This window comes from Cyanistes caeruleus, chromosome 1, assembly GCF_971803275.1.
Source record: "Cyanistes caeruleus chromosome 1, bCyaCae1.hap1.1, whole genome shotgun sequence".
Taxonomy (NCBI): Eukaryota; Metazoa; Chordata; class Aves; order Passeriformes; family Paridae; genus Cyanistes; species Cyanistes caeruleus.
The window spans coordinates 85368758-85382520 of NC_141701.1; the positions used below are offsets into that span (position 1 = coordinate 85368758).

General features: G+C 38.4%; 1 protein-coding gene across 7 annotated transcripts in view; it reads right to left on the reverse strand.

Annotated features, from left to right (window-relative positions):
- Positions 1-13763, reverse strand: part of DUSP22 (dual specificity phosphatase 22) — a 112257-nt gene that overhangs the window by 50056 nt on the left and 48438 nt on the right. For 5 of the 7 annotated variants that reach the window (XM_086900280.1, XM_086900292.1, XM_086900273.1 and 2 more), the window contains one exon: positions 2160-2298. In XM_086900280.1, the coding sequence (XP_086756406.1) occupies positions 2160-2193 (34 nt within the window). In that variant the 5' untranslated portion in view covers positions 2194-2298. Of the gene's footprint in view, positions 1-2040; positions 2299-13763 lie in introns of all 7 variants that reach the window. The other 2 variants (XM_086900311.1, XM_086900302.1) reach the window with 2 other exon arrangements.

Here is a 13763-nt window from a genome sequence, read left to right on the forward strand (position 1 = left end):
CCATCTTCCCTCAGCAGTGGCAAGCTGTGGACACCTATGAGAAACAGGGTGAATACAGAAGGTTCCTTCCTCTTTTAATATCTTCTCGTTTCTGGCAACCAGCAGGTCAAGTTTGTGAGCCAAGGGCACACCCTGTCCCTGAACTGAATGTTAAGCTGGTGTTTTTGTGGTAACATTTACAATGACTGCAAGATCTCTTTCTCAAGTGACATCTGCTCATTCAGAAGTAGTTATTAGGGCTGCATTTATTAGGGCTGTATTTTTCACATATGCACTCTTTTGTATTTATCAGCATTGTATTTTTCTGCCATTTTTCTACCCAGTTAATTGATAATGTGAGATCCCCGTGTTACTTTCTCTGGCAGGTTTTGGTTTTGGCTGTTGGAAACAGCTTTGTATCATTAACCACTTTGGCTTTTCACCATCTTTTTCCAGCCCATTTTTGGATGTGTTGGACAATACAGGACCTGTCCTGATCTCCTGTGCTTGCCTTTTTGAAAATTCCTTTAATTGTGAAAAATGATCAGCAGCTCCCTTTGTTTTTCATCCTCTAACCTATTACTAATTCACAAAAGGATCTTCCTTCAAACTAAGGCTTTTTAATGATCCTTCTGAGGTTTGGAGAATCCTGTGAAAAGATTTCTGAAAAATGCCATTACACAAATGCGGGGGGAATCAGAATAGGGGGAATGATGGAGAGCAAGGAGATGTATTCGTCTTTGAGACCAGAAAGGTTTTAGTCTTCTTATGTTTAAACTTCCCCTTAGCCTGAGAAAATGGTCTAGTCTTCCAGAGCACTACTTGTGAAAAGGCAGCATATTTCCAGCAAAATCCATCTGGCAATGCTGATAACGTGGGCTGAATGTTCAGCTTATGAGTAGAATTACTAAGTTTTTTTTCATTTACTCATTTCTTTGAACCCAGTTTTGTAAGCAACAATACTTTTGTCTCTTCATAGTGAACAATTGTACTCTGTTCAGAAAGAGTCAAACCCACTGTGAGGGAATGCAATACCCAAACTCCAGTTAGACTTGGGTGGGGTTAATGCAAGTTTATACTGAAGTCCATGAAGGCATAGTCAAGGCTTGCATTTTTACTGCCTAACAGGAACAGCTTATGCTGCCAGTGAAGTCAGAGTAGCTTAGTCACTGATTTCAGGAGGAAAAGGAACACCATTTGTCATACAAGATTCCCTTGACCTATCTTTTTGTAAATAATGAAAGAAGACATTTCAGGAAATTTCACAGTGTCTTTTTTCACTTGATTATTCTTCCACCTGCCTTGATGGTTACTTTATTTGTCATCTGTCAGAAAATGAAACTCAGTTTATACTCTTAATATCCGAATAGAGCTATAATGCATGTTCATGGACTTGCATTTAGGAGTGGTGCCAACACTGAGTAATTTTAATATATTATATGGTTGATAATATCTGAACAAGTACTCTACAATAAGTCACTATAGAAATGAAGGTAGGTTTCCTGTGTGGCTTACAATATTATACTAAAATACAAAAGAAACCTGACTGGGTTTCAGTTATGAAATAATAGATACTGAGCCATTTTCAGGTTTCCTCCATATTGCCGAAGTGTTTAAACAGGTGTGTTTCACAAAGTTTGTGAAACAAAAGCTCACCTCAAAGTAAATCAACATTAGGAAGCAAAACCAGTGCTGAGTGATAGTGCTTAAAAACTGAGAAACAAGAAGGGTTTTAAACAGCAACTGAAAAGATGCTTTGATGGTTTTTAAAGCACTCCCCTATAGTCTAGAAACATGTTAGAGTTTTCTGAGATTACGTAAAAGACACTGCATCTTTTATCAGGCTGGCTCTGTAATTTGGATTATGCCTATCAAACATGAACATTTTTATTGTAATATGAGCATGTCAGCAGTTTTTGAAGGTTAAGAAAATATGCTTATGAGCCTAACTGCTAAAACATTCTTTTTTATCTGGAGCATTACCTTATGTGTACAAATGGGGGGAAAGGGCAATAAACCTAAAAGCCTTGTTAACTTCACTTGACCAACCATTATACTTACAGTTTGTAGAAACAGGCAAACCCCTTGGCAGTGAATGCAAGTGTAGGCCGAATATTGTTTGCTGAATTCAAGGGATGTCTGTAATCAATACCTTAACTTGATGACAGCTGAGAAAGTACCTTTCCCTTGCACTGTGAGCTGAGCACCTCCCATTGCCGCAGAACGACAGCTGGCCTCCCTCTGAAACACACAGCAGTAGCACTGGCAGGAGTATTTGGGTCAAAGACTGCTAGCAGAAGCAGAGGTGGATAACGTCACCTGAGGAGAGATTAAGAAAATCTTAAGAATTCTGTCTCATTTTACATAAGTCCCTAAAACCTTTAATTCATTTGAGTTCACTGAAGGAAAATTGTTTCATGCCTTTAAGTGTACAGAAACCTTGTGACAGCAGGGCTTGCATTGTGTAGCTCTCTGACATGACTTAGGAAGATAAGACATGAACAATAGGGAGTTATTAACATGAATAATTTTCCATGCAAATTGGAAGCATTGCAGAACAATAGGATGGCTCTGGCTTAATGGCATCAGGTTTTCTGCAGAGTTGAATATAAAATATCACAGTAGGAAAGAAATAATGGAGTCAAAAGCTGCTAGAAAACACCGCTTTGAAAAATTAGCTCAGGCAGGTGGACCACAAGATCCCCTTTCCTGGAAGTGTTTCCAGAGATTCAGTGCCCAGAAAACACGCCTGGAAAGCCAGAGCTAAAGAAAAACCACAGATTTTCCAAATCTAATGAAGTTTACAAATACAATGCATGAACCTAAACATCTTCACCTTCTAAACATATTCACCTTCTTTCCACACCTTGGGGTCAGCAGGATTATGACAGATGCATTTGCATCTACATTAATCAAATATGTTGCATCCTTCAATGTAGGAAACAGAGAAGAAACATAGAAAGATGAGCAAGTTAACTTTTTTCCATGTCTCTTTGTGTGTTGTCATATTCAGGAGAAAGGATGTAGGAAGGAGGAGAGCTAGTGGAAGATGTAATGAAAGCTACATGTTCCTTGGGGTAGGTATTTGCTGATCTGGTTTTCCCAAGACTGTATCTCTGTTACATGATACAGTTCGCAGCTGAGCCGCAGAGCTGGTGCTAGTCCAGGTGGCAATATCTTACACTGGTTGAAACACCAATCCCAAGAAGCTCAAGGGAGAAAAAGTTCTCACAAAAAAACCCCAGCTGTTCCACTGCCTGTCTGTTCTGTTGTCTTTTTGCTCTCCTCCACTTACACACACCTGACACCTGTGGGAGTGATCCAACACAAGTGTTTCCATTTGACATTTTGGTGGACAGTCTATGGAGCAGCAGGATGCTCTCTGAAACAAGCAGACCTCTTTTTATTTATTCACTCCAACAGTGGGGATAATTTTAGAGCACAAATGACAGGAAATAATTTTTTGTGCAGTTCATCAGGAAACAGAACCGGCCAAAGCACCAACTAATGTGGAACAGGAGCTTTGACATGCTGCCCATGCTGAATATTCAGTGCTTCTCTGCCTGTAAAAGGAATTCAAAATAGAACATTCATAAAAAGGGTTGATCTTGCTGAGTAAAATCAAACTACTGTATGATTGTGTGTTCAAAAACTCCCAATGTAGTTTATGTTCTATTGGAAACCAAAAGGTGACAACCAGCCAGTCCCAGTCCATCAAGTGCAACACTGACTGAAATCAGCAGAGCTGAATCACTTGCCCCTAAGACTAAAAGGTTTCCAACAAATTGCTGACATAGAAGAGGTCACTCAACCATTTCTAGTACTCAGGAAGGAGTTGGGGAGAGATAGAAGAAATTATACCCTTAGAACAAGATTGCTGTATGTCTTTGGGATGTGTATATTGCTGCTGCCTCTGTGAGCCTTTCTGTGGTTACAGGGAGGATTTCAGTCTCTGTGTGCCTTCTGGTGCACTTGGCAGTCTGGCACCTTCAATGCATACTTGATTCTCTACTGAAAGTCTTGATGCTAATTCTTAAAATTAAGAAGCTGTTTTCCTCTGTCCACGTGAAATGAGAAAGAAAGTGAAAATTTGTTTGCACATCAACTTCTGTTGCAATGATGAATCATCACTCAATACAACAGCTTTTGTATTTTGTACACAGTTTTTCTGCCTATGTGGAAGAAAGATTACCCTGTTTCTGCAGTCTGATAGCATCCAGCCAGACCTCTAAAGTTTGTGATGTCTTCTTTCCTTCTTGAAACTTTTCTCTAGAATATCATATTATGTCCCTTGTTATTTTCTATGCAAACACCACTTTGAGAGTGACTGAAATATAATGTAACACAAAGGGAGTGCTACTGTATACATTGAGTCAAGGTGTAAAAATCCTTGCTGCAAAAACCCAAATTTTTTGTGCAAAACTGAATCAAATATCACCTCCTTTAGTTACTCACCTAGCTGCACAGAGGTAAAATCAGGAGAAAACCTCTTCTTCAGCACAAGTGATGATGACAGCTGTTCCTACAGAAGGTGGAATTCTTCCATGGTGACTTCAGAACAGTGTCAGATTTAAACTGGCCTTTAGACACAGATCTCTTTTTAGTGAGCCTTCAGTGACCCTCTCGTGATGTTAGTTTGCTGGCTGACCAGCAAGAAGGTTGCTATTTCAGCAAAAATGCAGGAGAAATGGTGACAGCTGCATCAGCAGCAGCAAAGTCAGAAGCACTACACTTCTTAGAAATGAAAGACAGACTTTGAAGCTACTTCAAGATTAAGAAGCAGAAGAAAACTGTCCAGTCCCTGAGACCAGGTACCTTAGCTGCATCCAAACATAAGCTTGACTGGAGCCTCACCTCACAACTACGTTCACTTGCACTTTGGCAGTGAAGCCTAGACGCACGAACTTGTGAGGAGCTAATGTACATTCCAGCAGGTGATCTAAGCTTAGACAAGGTGCGTGTCTCTCCCTAGGACCTGAAATTTTACTCACTAGTTGAACATCCAGGATGCTGTTTAGCTGTAAGCCTGATACTTGCTTTGCATGCTTGTTGTGTCCCTGTGGCATTCAAGCTATTGTTTCATTATTTTTTGGGCCCCTGAGACACCCTTTTGATAACAAGGCAGAGCATAATGGCATGGAGGTGATAAAACTGAGCTGATCTAGCACTAGTGTGTAAGTAGACAGCATTACTAATTGTGCAATGTAACTCTCAGTCTCAAATATTATTACTTATGCATTTTTTCCATCACAGTTAATATTCTGAGTAGTTTCAATTGTCATCTATGGGTAGAATTTTCAAAACCGCAAACTGTCAGCCTAACTCTGCTTTCAACAAAATCTACAGTATTTTTATTGACCTTGAGTTTGGGTGATGGCTGTGCACTATAAAGCATTTCATTGTATTGGGCCAAAAAGAACCTCCAAAAGAAGACCTGCTTCCGAAAGCATTTTGCTAATTAAATCTTTCATTTTAATTCTGTCTCTGCTTCCCCAGAGTATTTTAAACATTGGGAAAGGTATCTGACCATGAACATATCAGACAAATGGGGACAAAAACCTGGTTTAGAAATGTGGACAGGTCAACCATTGAAAGGGATAACATCTGCAGAGTCACATAATTAACTGTCTGTCTACCAATGCAAATAAATTATAAGTTTTCTTATCCCTAGTGCTCATAGGAGCCTTTTCTAAAAGTCTCAACTCTTTCTATAACATACTTCAAGGGCTTATACTAAATTGCTTTTGACCTGCCATTTCTGAAACCTCATTCACTGACAACTTCTGGCACTTTGTCCTAATGCTGAAATCATGCCTTTAAAATTAATGATTGCACCATTCTCCAACATCCTACATGGTCTTCTAGAGTTTCACGCCTCATCGTAGGGAGGGTGGTTAAGCACTCAAACAGGTGCCCAGAGAGATTGTGTGCAACCAGAACCCAAGTGGGCAAGGCCTGAGCAACCTGATCTGTGTGTGTGACATGCTCCCTGTTTTGAGCAGGAGCTTGTACTACATGACCTCCAGAGATCTCTTCCAACTTCAGTTAAGTCTTGGACTCAACAATTCTGCTTCTTTTCCCGGGTATCCCATACCACTGCTATGGGATATTTCACATAAAAATACGGCCACTGTAGCTCTCCCCTGCTAGCCTTGACCTTTCACAATTGTTTTTTTCCTGGACCTTCCCCCTGCCTTCCTCATAAATACCTGATGCAGTATTTTCTCATGGTGTCTAGCCATCAGCTTGAAGACAACACAGACAGAATTTCAAGCCTTTCTTCCAAAATCCTCAAGTTCAGTCTCACTGTTAGGTGCCACCTTTTTCTTATCCAGCTTTTTAAGACTACATATTCAAGCTGTATCTAAACATTGCCATTTCTTTGTACATCAAATCTCTTACACTCATCCCTCCCTTTCAGTAATGAGGGACCTAAGATAGGGTTCCAGAGATGTGAGGTTTATATTAGTATTACATCTACTTCTGTACATCATTTTGTGGGGGCTATTTGGTTGGGTTTTTTCTGCACTTTTTGGTGACTCACTTGAGATATTCTACAGTTTCACAGATTTTGTTTTGCTTTCCATTTGCTTTTTCTTTTGTTAAAAGACTTAATCAGACAATTTTAAAAAAGGTAATTTCTATAAACTAAAATTAAGATTAATACCATGGTCTTAGCCCTCCTTCTAGTTCTAATGTCACATCTTAACTATTGGATGACAGGAAGGGTGGCTGCAAAGACAGTGGATTTAAGATTCGTAACTTAAACTTGGTGGTGTTTCCTGCATTTCAATAGGTCCACAGTGCAGAGCTTCATATGAATTAGCAGTGCTTCAGCTGGAATACATGAAGACTTTGAGACATCTAATTTACATTTTCAAAGCAGAGTTCTTTATTTAAGCCTGCCTTTGGTATCTATTTACCTATTGATGTCTAAAGGGTAAAACAAAAGCTAAAAACTGCATCTCAGAAAAATAGGCATAACACTGTTTCCACCCTCTTAACCTTCTTCTGGGTATGACAATCTTAATATCTTTCCAGCAAGGAATATATTTTATTATATGTTTCCAAGGCATAACTGGATATCCACTCTTTTGAATGAGTGAACAGATTTGAACAAAATGAAACAACCAAACAACAAAACGCCACCAACAGGTTGTACTGCTTCAGCTTTTAAAGGGCAGCCTTTTGAGAAATGCATATTTTCTAATGCTTCAGCCTTTCAGAGGAGAATCTACTTTCTAAGAAAATCAATGAGAGTAACTTTTGTTATTTCATCTTGGTCCTGTAAGTTAGGCTAGGAAATGCAGCTGAAACTAAAATCTTCCATACAGTTTCTGTTTTCTGAGAGTATTTTTGAATATCAGGTGACATATGTGGGTGGGGGAACTTCAAAATTAGCTTTAATCAAATCTCAGCTTTTGCTGGAACTTCCCAAAGCCTTTCTCACCCTTTGCTCCTGACTGAAACATTTTGCTAGTTTTGGGTGCATTCCAATTAGAATCTAAAATATTTGATTTTGGTTGCGATGCTCCAAGTACTCCCAAGTTTCATTTCACCATTCAGATCTATCCCTTTAGCCTTCTATTGTGAAGAAGCTCTTTATTATAGCTCTAAACTGTTACCTCTGTATCTGAGGTACCACATTGAAACAAATCTGGTGATTTCCAGATTTTTAGTCTGAATAAGGAAGAAAAAAAATGATCTTTCACCACCGACAATGAAGAGAGAATTAATAGGCCTGAAGAGAATTGAACCTATAGTGAAAGCAGCTTCTTGATACCATTTTAGAAAGAAAAGATGAAAGGTAGCTTCCCTATGTTTCTGTGTAGAAATATCACTCATTCAGTAGTGGTCAGCAGAAGAACCTTCTAATACAAGAGAGCAGGTTCATAAAGTGAGGGTTGGAGAGTGAACAAATAATCCAGAACAAAGTAATTGCTTTTAACCATCTTTTTCATGTGAAAAAAATATTAAAAAAAGAAAAAGACAAATGTAAAGTTAGAGCTGGAATTTGTCATCATAAAGAAGATACTTGGGGAAAGACATTTATTTCACACAAAAAAGGCCCAGCAGGAAAAATGGTTAAAATGAGTCCTTACAGCTACTTAGTGTGTAATATAATGGGTCTCTTTTCTGGCTGAGAACTTTCAGGATGTCATAGAACATGTACTAAATCATACCAGAAGCTATCCATTTCTTTCCAGTGATAACTGGTTAAATACACTGTGATTTTCCTCCACACTTTAGCTTGCCTTCAGTTGTTCATGCCTTTTCTTTGGCTTTCTCCTTCTTCTCACCTCACAGGTACAAATTTTTATCTGCTTTCCTTATAACATCCTGTCTTGCTATCATGACCCTTTCCTATTCCAGCTCCTGGTCTCTTTTGCACTTCCTTGCATCTCTCCCTACCTCTTATTCTCAGCTTTTTTTGTCTGTCTGTTTCTCCTCCCAATACAAATAACCTTGAGTATATATTCTGTTCTTAATTCTTCTACTTTTGCAGATTTTTCTCTCTCATCTCTGTTGGAATAAGATTTGCCAGGAAGCAGATAAATACTATTTCTATCAATAAGGCAAAATGCCTAAAATATGACAAATATTTTTGCATTACATAAAGGACATTGACAGAAATGTGAGCAGCATATTTTTCTCTTCAAAATCAGTGCAGTGTAAACAAAACTTTGCCTGTTGATTTTAAAAATGTATTGTTTCTGAGCTCTATCAATTATTTCTAGTTGTTACTTTCCAATACCTGTGTTATTTTTTTTCCTTTTCACTATGTACCATTATTAGTTTGGGTTTGTTTTGATTAGTTTACATTGCATCAGTGAGGTTTTCATGCTGGGTGAGGTTTGGATTTTTCCAAACTCAATTTTTATTCCTTACCACATTTTAATTTCTTTCAACAAATTAAACCTACACTACCAGTGTTCTCCCTTAACCAGTTACAGCTATTTCTTGCAGGCTTGATACTTAAAACACGGACGAGCTCTCTCTTTTAGAATTATTTTGTAACATGGTGTCTACTTAGACAATGCACCGAACTGATGATTTCAGATACTGCAGGTATGTTGCACATGTCACCTGTAAGCACATGGTCTAGAGCTAGCTTTTAAAATTACATCTCAGGCCTCCACCAGTTCAGTTCCTGGCAACTGAATTCAACTAAACTGTTTTCATCATAGTCTCTAGTGACTTCTTAACTGCAGCTTACAGTTCTGCGCTGTAAGCACTGCAGGCTTCCCATTCTTGGTCTGCTGGTTGTTCTTGGCACATCATTTCTGACAATTTCACACTCATTAGCTTCAGGGTCTCCTTTATCTCCTGATTCACCTCCACCCTCTATAACAGCTCACAAAGCTCTTTGGAGGCATCTTCATTCCACCCCAGCACTGCAAGGAGTATGGGGTGTTCTGTCAAATCCTGGGTTTGGTTCCGTTCTCTTCTTTTGCCCCTTACCTCTGAATAATCACTCCCCTGGTTCACTTAACAACTTCATACTCATCACTTACAGATCCACATTTCCACTCTAGGCATGAATCATGTTACCCAAGCTAACAACTCAGCCTGTCTTTCTGACAGCTCACCCTGGATGTGTAATCATGGAAGCCTAATATGGTTAATCGTTCTCCCCCAGTAATTGCTTTTCCTAGCTTTGGCAGCACAGTCTTGCACCATGCAAGTGTTTCAACAAACTTTCTACAGTAAGATATTTTATTTCATCTCAATTTTTTTGAGACACCTCTTATCCTTGCTTTTTTAAATCATGTGAAATTTAACCCAACCAGTTTTCTATTTGTAGGACCCATCACAGTCTAGACTCTAATCTACAGACTCTGTGTTTCCAATTGAAATGCTGAGTATGAGAGGTTCTTCCAAATATCTTCTTACACAACCACCTGTCACATATTGAGACTACACCTTTGCTTTTTTCTTTTATCCTGCTTGTGTGTACCTTCATGTTTCCCTGTAAAATGGTCCATTACAACAAAAGCGAGCCCTAGTTACGCTGACAGTGAGATAATTGAAGTTCCATCTTCCTTACAGGACTGTGTTCTACTGTTACACTTTTAGGTTACTCTTAGAACATAAGCTCCAAGAGGAGAGAACCACCTTGACAGCAAAGGGGTTTATGGTACCTGAGTAAAAATTCTAATATATGCAAATTAATAATGTCTTGTATTATTATATGGCTCTGTCCAGAGTTCCTAATTACTATAATCTTTCTGGAAGTTGCATATTTTCCAAATAAAATTTACTTCTAAAGTACTTTGGGAGTGACTTATAAATGCTTGCACATTTCAAATAATTGTGTATCAAGTTATTTAGTGTAATCTTATTTACTTACTAGAGCAGATGCATGTGGTATGTATCCCATACCACAGTCAAGTAAAATGACTACACGGAGCAGGTATGCTCAGTCTGGAAACCCTGGGAATCAATAAGCAATTAATAAATACAGTACAAACTAAGAGTTCTGATGAGGTCCCTAACACTTCTACCTGAGCAGATTTATTTTAGAATACCTTTTTTTTATAAATCAGCATACAGTGCATTGCAGGATAATGTCTGCATGTGCCACTGTTGGAATATGATATGAGTGCTAAGTGAAGTGGTGCTGCATGATCAGCTTTTTGCATATAGAGACTTTTTTAAACAGAGAAGATTCTTGATCTATATATGAAATTTTATAACAGTGTAATTGGAAAGAATTGCTACAGAGGAATATCCTAAAATTGCCAGAAAATAAAAATGTGAATTGGTAACTAAAGAACATTTATAAATATACCATGTAACCACTTTACTATACAGAAGCATATGTAAAAAAATTTAGGAAAAGGTGGCAATGATAGAAATAGCTTAAGGAAATAGAAATTCTGCATATTATGCAAACTTCTTAAGAAGCAGAAGTAATTTGACTTTTAGATTTTTTTGCTTTCATTAAATGTTGTATGGCATGATATATTTAATGTAACACTACACTCTGCTGAGTGACATACCTGATTTAAGGAGGTGCCAAGGTAAGGAAAATAAAAGAAACCTGTGCTTTTCACCTTTCAGGGAAGTTCCTACAGGATCCAAAATTGACCATTTTTATCAACATTTGATTATTTCTTAATTCATCTGCTGGAAGGTCTCTTCCAACCTAGTGATTCTGTGATCTATCTTATAGTTTTCATAAGATGGGGAAAAAAAAAAATAACAAAACAAAAAAAAAACTTTTTCTAGTCCTTCACCTAAAGTAAGTTCAAACCACTAACATTTCTATTATCATTCAGCTAGAAAATTATATTTTGGTCTGTACATCCTGTGAAAGAAATAGAAAAACTTCCTTTGGTTAGATAGGTTGAAAATTACTTCTTTCTCTAAGTTGTTCTCACAGAACAAACTGCTTAAGTGAAGGCAAATTTATATATAAATTTTTACCCTAAACACAGCATAGGATAATGTCCACAGTTAACTTGACCCAGTGGTCTGTAGTCATTACTGGACCTGGAAATAAATACAGAAAGAATGGGTTTGATTTCTAGATATATTCACAAGCAGCTGTGCTACAGAGCCTGGTTCCTGTCACCTGCCCATGTATTGACACTTACACAGAAGAGGTATCTTCCCAGCATAATGTCTCACCAGTCTGTAACCCAGTCTGGTACATGAAATTCCTGCATCCCCACTTAGCTTTATTTTTAAATTCTGCAAATATCAGAGGCTTCCTCTCCTTTCATCTGATGAAATCTCCTCATATTCACTCAGCTTTTCCCCACTGCTTTATGAGGCAAAATTTCCCATCACTTTCCACAACGTGCTTTCACCAACTTTCCAAACTCGTTATTTCCAGGGACAGGGACAAAGATAGCCAGTTTGTTTCACCATGGGACAACTAGTAGGCTTAGGACTCTAGTCTACAGGTCTTCCAAGTTACATCTACTGGTGTGCACTGAAGATTGCCTGCAGAGATGCCTTAGTTTCTCTGAAGCAATTTCTAGGTCCTTTACACCCTTCTCACCTCTTGTCCAGCTGCCTGGGAGTCCCCCAGCTGTGGCTGAATGTGGATTTCCCCCTAAATGGGGAAGTTCCCCAGAAGAGGCAGGACTCACAGAGAAATAAATGCAAGTCTCCAGTTGAACTGAGCATCAAAAAGATTCCCCAAGGGACTAACAGAGGGATGATTCTTTTCTTCTCATGAACTACCTCATTTCTGAATTTTGTGCTCACCCTTCAGAAAGAAGGAAGAAAACCAACACAAAAATCAAAGACTGTAAAATAAGTACAAGAATCTCAATAGTCCAGCAGAGGATGCAGAGTCAGAAGTGGAAACAGGGACAAAGAGGATCGTGCATGCAGATATGGCATTTCTGCCTAATGCTGGTTTTGAGAAAACGGCCTGGACTTCTGGGAGCTCAACCTTAATAAAGGCTGAGGAAAACCTGAGGCCCACGTTCTGCTCTGTCACACTTGAGAAGCAGAGAGGAGAGATGAAACGCTCAGGAAAGCTGGAACAGGGACAGTTGGACTATGTAACAACTTTCATATCCAGCCCAAGATATTTCAGGGGGAAGTAACTCAGAACAAGAGGGCAGGATAGGTCAATCCTATCTGACCTTGGAAGGGCTCTGGCTGTGTCTGCAGATGCATTTTTGTTGATAATGATGCTCCTTTTGTAAAAATACTGCCCTGTTGTTTAGCCTGCTTGCAATACATGAATCCAGTCCTACTTCTGAAGAGTCAATGGGAGTTTGACATCAGTGAGAAATTGAGATCCATGCTGCACCAGACATTGTTCTATTGCATCTAGTTTAATCTCACTGAAATATGGATGAGGGCAGAATAAAATCTCTTCATTTGGTGCATTTTTTTCTCTAGTATCTACTTCTTTGAAACTTCCCCTTTCATTCCACTTTATACTGTGTTCTGTCCTCACAATTCACACACTTTCTTTTCTCCATATTCTTCTTCTTTCATTTTGGTTTAATGATTCAGCCGCATCTTCTTTGGGGTCAAGAACAGCTCCACATGATGTGTGAAACGTGGGGGCATTTACAGGAACTTGGAAGCATTTCTATAAACATTCCTATCAAAAAAGGAACGTTTTAAAACAATTTGGGGTAGAGGTTTTGGGGTTTTTTTCAGATTAAGTAGTTTCACAGAGTGTCTTCAGTGGTTTCCCTTTGTAGAAAGAAAGAAACTAAAAATAATCATTATTAAAGCTTAATGGTAAGATCTGAATAGTTTCAGAATGAGCTTTAGTTGCCTCAGTGCTTTTTGTGTCTGATAGTGACATCTTTTGTTTACACTGAAGTAGTGCAACTAATATTCTTTACTTTGGATTATTGCTTTGAAGAGTAAACTTTGTAGCTACAATTCAGTGGACATACATTACATAGTATGAATTCTTTCACCCATAATTCCAGTTTTGCCTTTGCTCTTGTGTCAGTGATGAAGTGAAGATTCATACAAACACTGAAATTAATAGCTTACAGCATATTCTGTATCTGAATCAGATCCTGAAGCTTCCAACTTGGCATCCCACTTCCTTTCTTGTCTCTATACTGCATCTTGAGAAGAAAAATTTCCACTAAATCCTTATGCCACAGATGCTAATCCATGCTAAGTTATTACATTCTCCCCCTATTTTAAGAAGGCATGACTGAGAAAAAGCCATAGGGGAAAAAAATCCGTATTAATAGTTTCCTGTGGGTGTCTGTCAATATATCCTGTCACAGTCTAAATCTGGGACTTTTATGTGAAGAATTCAAAAATTAAAGAAATTAAAAATTAAG